This window comes from Leptopilina boulardi, unplaced genomic scaffold, assembly GCF_019393585.1.
Source record: "Leptopilina boulardi isolate dan_hultmark-lab unplaced genomic scaffold, ZJU_Lbou_2.1 LbouV2_325, whole genome shotgun sequence".
In the NCBI taxonomy this organism is placed as follows: Eukaryota; Metazoa; Arthropoda; class Insecta; order Hymenoptera; family Figitidae; genus Leptopilina; species Leptopilina boulardi.
In genome coordinates, this window is record NW_026137891.1 from 1,460,019 (window position 1) to 1,476,717 (window position 16,699).

The 16,699-nt window shown below is 29.1% G+C and overlaps 1 protein-coding gene across 7 annotated transcripts in view; it reads left to right on the forward strand.

Annotated features, from left to right (window-relative positions):
• The window catches only part of LOC127284750 (uncharacterized), a 103,313-nt gene that overhangs the window by 42,783 nt on the left and 43,831 nt on the right, over positions 1-16,699 (forward strand). For 4 of the 7 annotated variants that reach the window (XR_007843521.1, XR_007843520.1, XR_007843522.1 and 1 more), the window contains exons 10-11: positions 85-639; positions 12,925-13,058. Coding sequence is in view for 3 of the 7 variants with exons in the window: in XM_051310390.1 (XP_051166347.1) it covers positions 13,083-13,743 (661 nt within the window). In the remaining 4 variants the exon portion in view is untranslated. The other 3 variants (XM_051310390.1, XM_051310391.1, XM_051310392.1) reach the window with 3 other exon arrangements.

Consider the following 16,699-nt stretch of genomic DNA (forward strand, 5'->3'; position numbering starts at 1 on the left):
CACTTTGAGGTAGAGGGTTACTTTAAACCACTCTTCTTTTTATATCGTATACAAATTCTCTCATTTCTTTTTTTACTTTTCAAGGTACTCTTTGATTTTTGAATCGTTTGGAGTAAAAAAGGATTTTTTTTTCGAAATAATTTATTTTGATATGAGATGACTTGTTCCTGGAGTAACCGCCTGGAGTCGACACCATCGTCGTCGTTGATCGCCTTTCCCTTCGAGCGCTGGATAGCCGGTGATTGCGCGCGTCAGGCTGGTTGTCTGCTTCTATTTCACATATATATATATTTTGAAACAGCTCTCCAGTCTGCAACGAGTGTTCGGCGGGCTTGGAACGATCGTCAGGTTCCTGGCGGAAGGTTCCCGTTTGGCCAAGGACCTTTTTCCACTTGGCCAAACCAAATGACATGTCCTGGAATTGTGTGAAATCGGAGAACGAACGCGACGTGCAATAATAATAAAAAAAAAAAAGGAAAGAAGAAAGGTGGATTGAAAAGGCGTCGTTGTCGAGAGAAAGAGAGAGAGAGAGAGAACGCCTACTACTACGCTGGCGGGAAATCGATAAACGACGTTTCCAAGCAAAGTGCGAGCAGACCGGAAGAGAACATAGGGTTTGGGGGAGAGAAAAAAAGGAAGGTGCGTTATTTTTTCTTTTTTGTCATGGTCGAGTTAGTATTATTATGTTCACATCCCCCTGTAATGTTCTAAACCCGGTCTCACCCACCACCATCTAGTCAGGTTCCCAGCCAAGTACTGACAAGAGCTCTCCTACCATTCTCTTTCTATATAATATACCAACGACCCCGAATCGTTGGGTTGTCGCGTGCCAGTTTTCACCTGCGAGCCAGTCCGCTACCACGCGAGTTTCTAGACACCCAACGTCCTTCCGTTCTCTCTTATATATATACACATTCACAAGTGACTCTTTAACAAGTGAGGTCGTTTCGCTGCGGCTACTACTACTACTCCAAATTGTCAGTCTCTTCTGACAGGTGTCCGTTTCCCAATCTCACGGTTTTTTTTTCCAAAAAAAGTGAATTTTTCAATAGTTTTTAAATAGATTTATCAGCGATTATCAGTCTAGTATCATTATTGGATTGGATGAGCAAAAGCGTGATCGCTCAAGTGGAAAAAGGGGGATAAGCGAAAGGAAATGATGTGTGGACGAAACAAACGCGCGATGGGAATGTGAGAGTGTGGAAAATCTAGGGTCTCTTATGGTTCAGTGTCCTGGTTGTGTGTAAAAAATATTTATTTTTTTTTGGGGATTAAAGTGAAAGTGTCATTTTTTTCAGTTTGTGAAACAATCGCTGATTCTTGATATTGTAAGAAAATTTCATTTTTTTAAATGAATTTTTGTTGAAAAAAAAAAACTAGAATTAATTTGGAAATGTTCCATTTCGAGTATATATAATTTATCGTTGATCATTTTGCCAAATTTGTGGCTAGTCAATTATCATTAAGTTCTGTAACTGGAAAGTGATTAGATCTGAATAATTATCCAAATTTAGATTGACAAATTAAATATGAATATTTATCTTTATTTAGATCGATAACAGGTTGACAAACTATGAATATATTTAAATTTAGATCAATAACTGAATGACAAATATTATCAGTTGGTTTACATATATTTTAGATTATTATTATTATATATGGATTAATAATAGTAGAATTATATCATTAATTGATCAACTTGTTATGTAAAATGCGATAATTGGAATTTATTTTTTTTTTATTTATTTATTTAAAGAAATGCAGTGCTAACACCCAGAGAAATGATTTATTTGAATCAAATAAAACATATTTGAGTTAAATAAACGTATATTTGTCTCATACTAATTTATTTGGCGTATAAATAAAAATTTTATTTGTCAGAAATAAATTTTTCTTTGGCTCAAATAAATTTTTTTATTTCAATAAAATAAAATATATTTGCAACAAATAAATTGAATTAGTACAAATATACAATTTCTCTGAGTGAAGAAAATTCATCTTTTTGAAAGTATAAAAAAATAAAATGAAGCTGAATTATATACGTAACTCTCTAAATTTGAATTAGTAAAAATGTTTACTAATTTGAATTAGTGACTCACTTTTTGCTTCTCAATTAGTAAAATTTTACTAATTATTAGTAACTTTTACACCCAGAGAAATGATTTATTTGAACCATATAAAATATATTTAAGTTAAATAAACGTATATTTGTCTCATACTAATTTATTTGGCGTATAAATAAAAATTTTATTTGTCATAAATAAATTTTTCTTTGGCTAAAATAAATTTTTTTATTTCAATAAAATATATTTGCAACAAATAAATTGAATTAGTAGGCTCGGAGACAAATATAATATTTCTCTGAGTGTATACTAACAATTAGTAAAATTTAACTAATTCAGAAGCAAAAAGTGAGTCACTAATTCAAATTAGTTTTTTACTAATTTAGATTTAGAGAGAACGTTTATGATAAACGATTTTTAAAGAAATAATTTTTTATACCTAAAAAATATTCCTCGGTAGTTTTCATTAATCAATAAATTGTGAAAAAAAAATTTTTTCGACAAAAAATTATAGAATTTTTTATTTTTAAAATTATATTTCTTTAAAAATCGTTTATCATAAACGTTGCGTACTTTTTAGCTTGAGTAATAATAAAGTATAAAAATTAAAAATTAAATTAATTAGTAAGTTTTTAGTTTAGTTATTTTTATTTATTTCGAACACTTGTTTTGTGTCACTCATTTGACACTTATAAATTTTTTGTAAACTTGTAGCGTGTTGTCCATGTATATATACAGTTGCTTTCGTAATTTAGTTTAATGATATCGTTCTCGAGTTTAAAGTTAACTTAACTAACTAATTGTGAATTCTGATTAAACGCGAGTCTAGGTTTATTGTCCTTGTTTACACTCTAGTGATTCAAATATATTTTAGAAATTTCACTGCAAATAATTACTATATATTTATTATTTAATATAAAAAAACTAATTTTTTTTCTAATTTTTATTTGTTTTTGTATTCTTTTTTTTTTATTTCTTTATTTAAAATATTAAATATTTAAGAAATTTTAGCATCCTATTTTTTTTTTTCTAACAATTTTATCAGTGACACATTAATCGTTTATTACTGTCATGGTTCAGTTATTAAACTCTTTAATTATATATGATAATATTCTATCATCTCTTTGAAAGGACTTCCTGTAATCTTACAAAACTCGTTAGTATCATGAACAAACTTTGCTATATATATATATATATATATGTACTTGAAAGTTTACCTACAGTTTGGAAAATATAGAAGGGAAAGGGAAAAATTAATACCGCCACACAATTTTCGTGTATATAGTGTTATCGACTATTATATATATAGAATTTCTAATTTACGACATCTTCCGATCATTCTTCTATGTAACTAAGTGGAAAATAGGGCTTTTTACTGAAAATTGGGATCTTTAGTCATATATAAGTGCCAGTTTAAGTCTTTTCGCGTGCTAGAGTGAGAGAGAGAGAGAGCAAGTTTCTAAAAAGATTTCTTGAGAACATAAATCACTTTTTCATCTCATCTGTGAAAAATTGTCCATCGTTTTATATTCTAGTGGGTATAATTTTTTTTAAATCGCATATGACGTTTGAGAAATAAATCGCAAATATTTCCAGTTTTTAGCAAACTAAAAAAAAACAAATTAATTTTGTTTTCGATCTAAATTATAATAACAATAATAATAATAATTATTATTATATATTTATAAATAGGTTTTTAGCAAACTCAAAAAAACACAAATTAATTTTGTTTTCGATCTAAATTATAATAATAATAATAATAATAATAATAATAATAATAATAATAATAATAATAATAATAATAATCATTATTATTATTATATATTTATAAATAATTATATTATGGTATAGAAAAGGATATTATTTTATATATAATGATTGAAAAAGTGTTTCGTGAGAAAAGCGGTACATTGCGATAATTGTCATCCGATGCAACATTTCCAGATTATTTACAAATTCCTTTTTTTTCCCCTCTTATGTTCGCACGAACTTGTTGTAGAGATAAATAGTTCTTATTGTGAAATTAAATAGATTCTTTTAACCCGAAGGAATACTCTGTAATTGGTAGAGAGAGAGAAAGAGAGAGATCCACTTAATTTGCTCTCTTTTACGTTCATAAACGTCAAACAAGTATCGCTAGAGAGACAATTTTTATTGTATATATAAAAAAAAACAACTATATAATTTCCAATCCAGAACTCGTGAAAGAATCCAGAAGAGGATGAGAGAGTTCTGGGGATAAGAACTTGTATTTAAACCAGATATTGAAAACCTTGAATCATATTCTATATACAACATTCATGAGTTTTAAATTCTATATAATAATTCAAATCGCGCAACCCACATGTAAGTTTTATTGTGTGGGTATTAATTTAAAATTTTAATTTTTGACAATTATTATATTTTTTTTGTGTGTATAATTTGTAATAGAAAGTATTTTCTTTTTTTTTTTAATTTAAAAAGCATATAAGTTTTGAGTACAATGAAATTATTTTATATATTTTCTAAAGAATGAGTTGACATAATATTTCAGTGAAAATACAAAGACTATTTTTGAAAGTAACATTACCATTAAATATATGTAATATAATATTATATAACATAATATAATTTTTTATTTGAAAATTTTTTTTTATATATTTTTTTATTTTTTAATAATTTTTTATTATATTTTTTAAATATTTATTTTGTCATATATATTTTTTTTCAAGTTTGGATAAATTCTTTCAATTGAAAGATAATATAATAAAAATTTTCTATATATGGTGTTTAGGGGAATGAGTATTTGCTATTTTGCAGGGTTCACTGCTTCTATAATTCTTCCATACATCTTCTTATGCAATTAGGGTAGTTTTTAGGTCAAGGGATAAAATAGGGGAAAAATTCAGTAATATTACAAGGATGTTTTCGATTTTCTTTTTCTTTTTGGGTCAAATGCTTATCAACGCTTTTCCAGTGTCTTGTGTTTGTTTTGTATAAAAAAAAAGGCTGCAAAAATCTATTTTCTTTTAAATTTTATAAAAATATATTTTTGTAAACCGATAGTTTATTTAGATTCGATAGTATAAATTTTTATTTACAATTATTATTTAAAATGAAAAAAAAATAAAAATAATAAGTAAATGAAAATAATAATTTCCTTAAATAAATATAATAGTTAAAATAAAAATCAGAGGGAATTTTAGTCAATTGAGAGCCGCCACTTTAAAAATTAATCCTTTTTCATATAAAGAAATTGTGAACGATTTTTTTTTGTTTTTCAACTTTATTTCCAAAATTCGTTTAATTTTTTTTTCCACCCTCGTTTTCATTTGATCAAACATCCCTCATGGGAACAATAACTATATGTTGCAAAATAGTGCAGAGAAATAGTTATATATTTGTCTCAGAGCCTACTAATTCATTTATTTGTTGCAAATATATTTTATTTCATTTGAATAAAAAATTTATTTGTTGCTCCGAGGAAAGGTACCTAAGAAGCAAAAAATTGTAGGTTATGTTTTTGATTTTTAAAGTAAAAATACACAAAGGGAATCAACTATCAATATATAAATTATTGGTGTTTAAATCTTCATAACATTGAAAATATTCAATAAAAACTGATTTTACTTTACATAATAAAAAATAAACTTTTAATTAAGGTAAAATTACGACAAACATAACCTTAATATGATTTGCTTCTTAGGTACCTTTCCTCGGAGCGCGTCACATTTAAATATAAAGAAAAATTTATTTATGACAAATAAAATTTTTATTTACACCAAATAAATAAGGGACGCATGATGATTATGTTTTAAAAATCATTATAGTCATAATTTACATTTTATCGAATTTTATTTGTCCTAATTAGTTTTGAGTCGAATTTTTATTTGTTCGAAATAGCATTTTGCATATAATTTACATCAAAGCGATTTTCTATATTACAGAATTTTTATATAACCGAAAATTCACTTCACAGAATTTTTATTTTTTCGAATTTTTATTTGTCAGAATTTTTATTTGCTCGAATTTTCATTTAAATGAATTTTCATTTGTTTGAATTATTATTTGATATAATTTCCATTATAATCGATTTTTCATACTACAGAATTTTTACTTAACCGAAAAATCATTTAATAGAATTTCTAATTGATAGAATTTTTATTTGTCCGAATTTGCAAATAGCCGAAGCAACAATCGATTTTGGCGCGATTTTTAAAATCAACCAATCAAAAATTATCCATAAAATTGTTATTGGTTGATTTTAAAAATCGCGCCAAAATCGATTATTGCTTCGGTCATTTGCAATTTCGGACAAATGAAAATTCAGGTCCGTTAACCTGGCTTGTCCACATTGTCCGATCTGGATAAAACCTATTTAAAAATTAAGGGCTAATTTAAGGCTAATTTAATGCCCTAATGCCGAATTTAATGCTCGGCATTTTCTTTAAAAAACTTGTGGACAAGCTAGCTTAACATTAAGGTGGCTTGTCCACACAATGAAGGAGCACTCGTAGGAAGGCCTACTATAGGTCAAAATTTAAGGCTTTTTTAAGGCTCTTGAATGCTCTATTGTAGAATTTAATGCCGGCATTATTTCGCGAATTAATTGCAAAAATTCAATTTTTACGTTATCTCAGTTTGTCCACATCATGAAGGAACACTCGTAGAAAGGTCTACTATGGATCAAAATTTAGGGCTTTTTTAAGGCTCCGCAATGCTCTATTGCCGAATTTAATGCCGGCATTATTTCACGAATTATTTGCAAAAATTCAATTTTTACTTGATATCAGTTTGTCCACACAATGAAGAAGCACTCATAGGAAGGCCTACTATAGGTCAAAATTAAGGGCTTTTTTAAGGCTCCTCAATGCTCTATTGCCGAATTTAATGCCGGCATTATTTCACGAATTATTTGCAAAATTCAAGTTTTACATTACAACAGTTTGTCCAAAAACAAAGGATTAGTCGTAGGAAGGTCTGCTATAGGTCAAAATTTAGGGCTTTTTTAAGGCTCTTGAATGCTCTATTGCCGAATTTAATGCCGGCATTATTTCGCGAATTATTTGCAAAAATTCAATTTTTACGTTATCTCAGTTTGTCCACATCATGAAGGAACACTCGTAGAAAGGTCTACTATGGATCAAAATTTAGGGCTTTTTTAAGGCTCCTCAATGCTCTATTGCCGAATTTAATGCCGGCATTATTTCACGAATTATTTGCAAAAATTCAAGTTTTACATTACAACAGTTTGTCCAAAAACAAAGGATTAGTCGTAGGAAGGTCTGCTATAGGTCAAAATTTAGGGCTTTTTTAAGGCTCCTCAATGCTCTATTGCCGAATTTAATGCCGGCATTATTTCACGAATTATTTGCAAAAATTCAAGTTTTACATTACAACAGTTTGTCCAAAAACAAAGGATTAGTCGTAGGAAGGTCTGCTATAGGTCAAAATTTAGGGCTTTTTTAAGGCTCTTGAATGCTCTATTGCCGAATTTAATGCCGGCATAATTTCGCGAATTATTTGCAAAAATTCAAGTTTTACATTACAACAGTTTGTCCAAAAACAAAGGATTAGTCGTAGGAAGGTCTGCTATAGGTCAAAATTTAGGGCTTTTTTAAGGCTCTTGAATGCTCTATTGCCGAATTTAATGCCGGCATTATTTCGCGAATTATTTGCAAAAATTCAATTTTTACGTTATCTCAGTTTGTCCACATCATGAAGGAACACTCGTAGAAAGGTCTACTATGGATCAAAATTTAGGGCTTTTTTAAGGCTCCTCAATGCTCTATTGCCGAATTTAATGCCGGCATTATTTCACGAATTATTTGCAAAAATTCAAGTTTTACATTACAACAGTTTGTCCAAAAACAAAGGATTAGTCGTAGGAAGGTCTGCTATAGGTCAAAATTTAGGGCTTTTTTAAGGCTCTTGAATGCTCTATTGCCGAATTTAATGCCGGCATTATTTCGCGAATTATTTGCAAAAATTCAATTTTTACGTTATCTCAGTTTGTCCACATCATGAAGGAACACTCGTAGAAAGGTCTACTATGGATCAAAATTTAGGGCTTTTTTAAGGCTCCTCAATGCTCTATTGCCGAATTTAATGCCGGCATTATTTCACGAATTATTTGCAAAAATTCAAGTTTTACATTACAACAGTTTGTCCAAAAACAAAGGATTAGTCGTAGGAAGGTCTGCTATAGGTCAAAATTTAGGGCTTTTTTAAGGCTCCTCAATGCTCTATTGCCGAATTTAATGCCGGCATTATTTCACGAATTATTTGCAAAAATTCAAGTTTTACATTACAACAGTTTGTCCAAAAACAAAGGATTAGTCGTAGGAAGGTCTGCTATAGGTCAAAATTTAGGGCTTTTTTAAGGCTCTTGAATGCTCTATTGCCGAATTTAATGCCGGCATAATTTCGCGAATTATTTGCAAAAATTCAAGTTTTACATTACAACAGTTTGTCCAAAAAACGAAGGAATACTCGTAGGAAGGTCTACTGTAGGTCAAAATTTAAGGCTTTTTTAAGGCTCCGCAATGCTCTATTGCCGAATTTAATGCCGGCATAATTTCGCGAAATATTTGCAAAAATTCAACTTTTACTTGATAAGCTGGCCCATTTCTGCTGCTACTCAGCCACTAGTCAGACCCTAAATAGCGTCGCTCGTCTGAAAAGTCTAGCCAAAAAGGTCGTTAATCCTAGAAGTACCACTTCCACGAAAAAAGTTGTTATATATGCTAACATTTAGCTTGACGTCAAGCTGGATCCGAATTAGTAGTTTTCTACTAATGAAAGAGTGCGTATTCGTTTACTAATTGAATTAGTAACAGTTTTGACTAATTTGTAGTAAAAAAAACTACTAATTGCAAGTAGAAAACTACTAATTTATGGAGTAAGTCGTATTTTTTACTTTTTTAAATTAGTAAGTCGATTTACTCCATGAATTAGTAGTTTTTTTTACTAAAAATTAGTCAAAACTGTTACTAATTCAATTGGTAAACGAATACGCACTCTTTAATTAGTAGAAAACTACTAATTCAGATTTAGAGAGTAGGGTTCTCAACTAAGACTATTTAAATTTTTCAAAAACCACACCTAAGTTCAAAAAAACATCCCCAATTATTAAAACTTGATTTAACCAAACAATAATCATATAGGACTTAGGAGCTAAATTAATCTTCTTCAATAGCACAAAATTGACTTTTTAAAATTGCACTCCCAAGCACCCCAATCATGTAACTGATAGAAAACCAAACACAAAACCTACCCTCAAATAATTCAACTTAATATTTTCAAAAAACAAACACATACACATTTAGAGTTCTTAAAAAGCACTTAATTAGATGTTCAAAAATGATCCACCAATTTCAAAAACTACCCCTGAGTAGTTCAAACTCAATTTTTTCAAAAAAAAGTACTAAAGAATTTGGGGCTCATAAATAGCACTAAATTGGATGTTCAAAATTGATCCACCAATTTTAAAAACTACACATAATTAGTTCAAACACAATGTTTTCCAAAAACAAGTACTTATGAATTTAGGGCTAATTTAAGGCTCTTAAATAGAACTAAATTAAATGTTCGAAAATGATCCACTAACTTCAAAAACTACTCCTGGGTAGTTCTAACTCAATTTTTTCAAAAAACAAGTACTTAGAAATTAAGGTTAATATAAGGCTCTTAAATAGAACTAAATAAATGTTCAAAAGTGATCCACTAATTTTAAAAACTATACATGAGTATTTCAAACTCAATTTTTTCATGAAAAAGTACTTAGGAATTTAGGGATAATTTATGGCTCTTTACGAGCACCGAATTGGATATTCAAAAATGATCCACCAACTTCAAAAACCACCCCTGAGAAAATCAAAATCAATTTTTTCAAAATCAAGTAATTAGAAATTTAGGGCTAATTTAGGGTTCTTAAATAGCACTAAATTAGATGTTCAAAAACGATCCACCAACTTCAAAAACTTCGCCTCAGTAGTTCAAAAATTTCTTTTACATTTTTATATCGAAAATAACGATTTTTAATAAACAAATTTTTTTTTTTAAACTGTGAAAGCTATTATTTTTACTTTTTTTTATTTTTACAAACCTGAAAATAGTAAGAATATTTTGCAAAAAAAAATTTCGAGTAGTCATCCAAGAAGGGTAAGCAGATTATCAGTAAAACATTTTGCAAAGTATTTTAGTAGTATTTCCATGTATGTAAATATAAAAAAAGTAAAACAACGGGTCTAAAGTTACAAAAAAAAATTTGTTTATAAAAAAATCGTTATTTTCTATAAAAAAATTCAAAAATAAAATTTTGAACTAGTCGGGGGTAGTTTTTAGGATTGGTAGATCATTTTTAAACAGCCAATACAGTGCTATTTACGAGCAATAAATAAGCAAGTAATTCTTAAGTGCTTATTTTTAAAAAAAATTGTTTAGACTTGATAAGGTAGTGTTAAATTTGGCATAAAAGCATTAAAGTGTTTTAAATAAGACCTAAATTTTGACACCTAGAAGACCTTCCTAAAAGTATTCCTTCAATGTGTGGACAAACTAATATAGCGTTAAATTTGAATTATTGCAAATAATTCGCGAAATAATGCCGGCATTAAATTCGGCAATAGAGCATTGAGGAGCCTTAAAAAAGCCCTAAATTTTGATCCATAGTAGACCTTTCTACGAGTGTTCCTTCATGATGTGGACAAACTGAGATAACGTAAAAATTGAATTTTTGGAAATAATTCGTGAAATAATGCCGGCATTAAATTCAGCAATAGAGCATTGAGGAGCCTTAAAAAAGTCCTAAATTTTGATCCATAGTAGACCATTCTACGAGTATTCCTTCGTTTTTTGGACAAACTGTTGTAATGTAAAACTTGAATTTTTGCAAATAATTCGCGAAATTATGCCGGCATTAAATTCGGCAATAGAGCATTGAGGAGCCTTAAAAAAGCCCTAAATTTTGATCCATAGTAGACCTTTCTACGAGTGTTCCTTCATGATGTGGACAAACTGAGATTACGTAAAAATTGAATTTTGGCAAATATTTCGCGAAATAATGCCGGCATTAAATTCGGCAATAGAGCATTCAAGAGCCTTAAAAAAGCCCTAAATTTTGATCCATAGTAGACCTTCCTACGAGTGTTCCTTCATGATGTGGACAAACTGAGATAACGTAAAAATTGAATTTTTGCAAATAATTCGCGAAATAATGCCGGCATTAAATTCGGCAATAGAGCATTCAAGAGCCTTAAAAAAGCCCTAAATTTTGACCTATAGCAGACCTTCCTACGACTAATCCTTTGTTTTTGGACAAACTGTTGTAATGTAAAACTTGAATTTTTGCAAATAATTCGTGAAATAATGCCGGCATTAAATTCGGCAATAGAGCATTGAGGAGCCTTAAAAAAGCCCTTAATTTTGACCTATAGTAGACCTTCCTATGAGTGCTTCTTCATTGTGTGGACAAACTGATATCAAGTAAAAATTGAATTTTTCAATTATTTCGCGAAATAATGCCGGCATTAAATTCGGCAATAGAGCATTGCGGAGCCTTAAAAAAGCCCTAAATTTTGATCCATAGTAGACCTTTCTACGAGTGTTCCTTCATGATGTGGACAAACTGAGATAACGTAAAAATTGAATTTTTGCAAATAATTCGCGAAATAATGCCGGCATTAAATTCTACAATAGAGCATTCAAGAGCCTTAAAAAAGCCTTAAATTTTGACCTATAGTAGGCCTTCCTACGAGTGCTCCTTCATTGTGTGGACAAGCCACCTTAATGTTAAGCTAGCTTGTCCACAAGTTTTTTAAAGAAAATGCCGAGCATTAAATTCGGCATTAGGGCATTAAATTAGCCTTAAATTAGCCCTTAATTTTCAAATAGGTTTTATCTAGATCGGACAATGTGGACAAGCCAAGTTAACGGACCTTGAAAATTCTATCAATTAGAAATTCTATTAAATGATTTTTCGGTTAAGTAAAAATTCTGTAGTATATGAAAAATCGATTATAATGGAAATTATATCAAAATAATAATTCGAACAAATGAAAATTCATTTGCGAATGAAAATTCTATTCAATGAAATTCTTTCCATAATAAAAATTCTTTAAAATGCCTATTATGTTAAATGAAAATTCGAGCAAATAAAAATTCGAAGAAATAAATATTCTGTGAAGTGAATTTTCGGTTATATACACTTAGAGAAATATTGTATATTTGTCTCCGAGCCTACTAACTCATTTATTTGTTGCAAATATATTTCATTTCATTGAAATAAAAAATTTATTTGAGCCAAAGAAAAATTTATTTCTGACAAATAAAATTTTTATTTATACGCCAAATATAAATAAATTAGTAGGCTCTGAGACAAATATACGTTTATTTAATTCAAATATATTTTTGATTTGGTTCAAATAAATCATTTCTCTGGGTGTATAAAAATTCTGTAATATAGAAAATCGCTTTGATTTAAATTATGCAAAATGCTATTTCGAACAAATAAAAATTCGGCTCAAAACTAATTAAGGACAAATAAAATTCGATAAAATCTAAATTATGACTATTGATTTTTAAAACATAATCATGCGTCCCATAAATAAGTTACTAGGCTCTGAGAAAAATATATACCATTTATTTAATTCAAATATATTTTATTTGATGCAAATAAATTATTTCTCTGGGCGTGGAGAAACGATGTGTGACAGAAGGGTTCGTTTTTTGTTCTTTTAATGAAAGACCAATTAAATGGATCTAAAATTGATATTATTTATTATTAAAGGAGAATGAGAAAGACAATATATATATTTAGTATAAGAAAATCGATATCAGTCTGATCGTTATATAATCATAATAATTCCCTCTCTGCCCCCAGGTTGTAGCAGAATGTTCCATGCTATGATGGTGACTTAGCAACGCCCGCTTGTGAATCCAAAAAAAAAAAACTTGGAGGGCAAAATCGGAAGTCTAATCAACAATTTTCATTTTCCGCTAACGATGAAGTGAAAACAGAGAAAGAGAGACAAGGTCATCATGAAGGATCACGGTAGTGAGAATGCGACAGAAGTGCCTGTCAGGGCACTTAAATCACTATTGAAAAAACCCGGACAAACAAAGGCGAAAGGTCACAAAAATCGTGTAGTAATTAATGAGAAATTAAATGAATTTTTCGCTGCCGATTATATTATTTTAATAAAAGAAGAATGTTGCACTGACTATGAGGAGGAGTGCGATTGTTGTTGTCAGGAACATGAAATGATAAGACTTGGAAATTGTAAAGAATGTAGAGCTGAGCTTAATCTTCATTTTGGTGGTGGTGGTGGTGGTGACGGAAGATTTGGAGATGGTTGTGAGGATGATGTACAAGTTCAAAGGGAACAAGTGTTTGGTAGTGAGGAGTCACTTGGCGAAGAGGAGGAGGAAGATGAGGATGATGATGATGAAGAGGAAGAGGATGAGGAGGAGGAGAATGAAGAGGGCGAGAATGAAGATGAACCTGAGGTGATCAGAGAAGTCAGTACGTTAGATGAAAAGAGAAATGTTGCACCCCAACGGAGTCAACATCAACAACGGGAGACATTGAGCCCACCCGAGGGTTACAAGGACTTGTGCGTGGAAAATGAAATGGGAAAGGAGTCTGAACATCGACTTGAGTCTGTATGCGCCGAGTGTAACTACTACCAAAGGGCGACAGGTGAGTCATCAAGTCTCTTATTTCTTCTTATTCGTATATATATATATACTTTTTTCCTGTTTGTGTCGACTTTATTTTTATACACACTTCGTTTCGTTTCGTCTGCGAACGAGACTTTGCCTCTTGGTCAAGGACCCCATGAACCTGCTTTTCAACCGTTCAGAAATCTTATTTAGCTCTTGACAGTAACGAAGCTCATTTTCTAAATTGAATGCCATAATTATTTCTGCCTTTCAATAAGAATCTTTTTTTTACTTAGAAAAAGAGATTTATTTGTTTCAAGTAAATTTTATTTCCTTTAAATAACAATTTTATATGCGCTAAATAAATTTCTTGTTAAATAATAATTTTTTTTTTGTAAATAATAATAATATTTCAAAAAAAATAGCACATTTTTCTCTTTGAAAGATTTTCTACAATCTATCACCCAGAGAAATTATTTATTTGAACCAAATAAAATATATTTGAGTTAAATAAACGTATAGCCTACTAATTTATTTGGCGTAAATAAAAATTTTATTTGTCAGAAATAAATTTTTCTTTGGCTCAAATAAATCTTTTTATTTCAATAAAATATATTTGCAACAAACAAATTGAGTTAGTTGGCTCGGAGACAAATATACAATTTCTCTGAGTGTACAATTTTGTGTGTTAAATTTTGTTAACAAATATTTTGCTAAAAAAAATTATTGAATTATTTACAATAAAATAAATTTTTCGTTTTTTTCTTTTAAACCAAATATTATTTAACAAAAAAAACTATGAAACATTTGAAAATCCTTTGAAGGGGAAAATCTGTTTATAAAAATTGAATTAAAAAAAAAAAATGTTCAATAACAAATTTTGACGTAAATTATTTTTCTTTTAAAAACAAAAAAATTATAAACTGATAGAAATAGATCAAAATAAATTAATTGTCCATAGAATTAAAAATATTAGAAATTAGGTCACTAAAATTAGAAGAAATTGATTCGAAATTAAGAAAACTCGTTTTTCGTCTATTATAATTGAGTTTAAAAATTGGACAATTGTCAAATAGACAATTAGATTTTTTTTTGTTATATTTCACCGAGAGAGAGAGAGAGATAAAAAAAACTCATTAAATTGTTTTCAACACTAGTTTTCATTTTTCTTTTTCTTTTTTAATTATGCCATCGGCAAATAGTGGGATTGTATTTTTATCTTCTTGATTTTTAAATCCACAGTCAAACAATTTTAATCATCTTTTGAATAATTTTTAAAGGCAGCTATTGTTTTCAACATATGACATTTAAAAAAAAAAAAAAAAAAAAAAAAAAAGAATCCACAAAAATTTCTCAAGGACTTTTAAAAGATTACCTTCTGTAGGATATATATAACTAGGACGCGAATCAATAATAAATTTCCCGTCTCTCTCTCTCTCTCTCTCTCTCTCTCTCTCTCTCTCTCTCTCTCTCTCTCTCATCTTTATCAAAATCTATTTTTATCCATTATTATTCATCTTGAAACATAAATGATGAATGTAAAACGAAAATACAATTTTTTCTAATTAAAGTACTAATTTTTTTTTTAAACTCAGTTTTTAATTAAAAAAATTTTTTTTTTTTTTTAAATTATAGAAAAAAATAATCGAATTTTGAATTCTGTGTAAAAAAAAAAAATGGTATCTGTAAGCCCCTTGGTAATTTAGATTTTTGTTGTGCTCTCTTTTTTAATTTTATTCAAGCTCTTTGTGTTTAATTTTTTCTGGGTGTAACTCGAGTCGTGTGTGTTAGTATATGTAATTAAATTTTTATTTCTAGAAATAATTCTTCTTTTTTTGCCTTCGCAAGACTAATTTAAAAGTGGATTACTTTTGGGCTGAATTGGATTTTATTTTGAACCTTTTGAAAATTGTATACTCACTTGGATCTCACATCATATATCTTTGTTGCCGGAAGTTGAAGATCGCAATTCGAGAAGTGGTATTTTCATTGAACATGCTCCTATCGTGTATGCTGAAGAATTGTATATGTATACACAAAAGACTATTCTTGTTCACTCTCGCCGTCTTTCTTGGCAACTTTTTTTTTTTTTTTTTTTTTTTTCTTTTTTTTCTCTCTTTTTTGGTCAAGGATCTCGCAAGTGTCATCGAAGCCCTACCTTATATTCTTGTTTCAACCGCAGACCTCTTCTTCCGTTCTTTACTATATCGCCTTTAAAAAAATTTTTTTCATTTTATATACATTTCCTTTTGAATATACAGTCTTTAATTTCATTTCTAAACGGCGGCCACTGGTCATCGGAAGTCCTTGTCTGTTTTCGTATAAATTAGGGTCGTTTCCAAAATTACTCAGTTGATTTTTGAAAAAAAAACTGATCCGCATAGATAATAGGCTTTTTTTAAAAAAAATTAGAAATATTTTCTTTAGGCACACATTCTTTGTACAAAAATGTTTAATGAGCCAGTTTACTTGAAACCAGATTTCCTACTTCCGTTTGCTTTTATATACACCCTAATATATACCAACTTCCACTCTCTTTCTCTCTCTCTTTCTCTGAACGTCCTGTTTCGTGGTTTGACTGAAGTTACACTTGTGGAACGAAATTTCCGGAAATTAATATGAAAATTTCAAAATTATTTCTAGTTGAATTTACATAAAGTTCGGTATATATATATATGAGTTTACATAATATTCCAAAATAGCTATAATATTATTCTCAAATATTGTGTTCCTCAGTTGAATTTTTGATTGCTTTTTTATAGTGAAGCAAAACTATACCTCTAAAGATTGTAATTTTTTTTTAATTTAATAAATTTAAAACTTTTAATTATTATTTTACTGCTTGGCATTAATATTCTGTCTAAAACGTTTTTCAATTTAGAAACTTGCAAGTTTACAAATTTAACCAAAATGAGTTTGTTTCAAAGTTTAAATAGTATATAAGTTTATCACAAAAGTTATACATTCTGTCAAACATTAAATTCAAATTAATT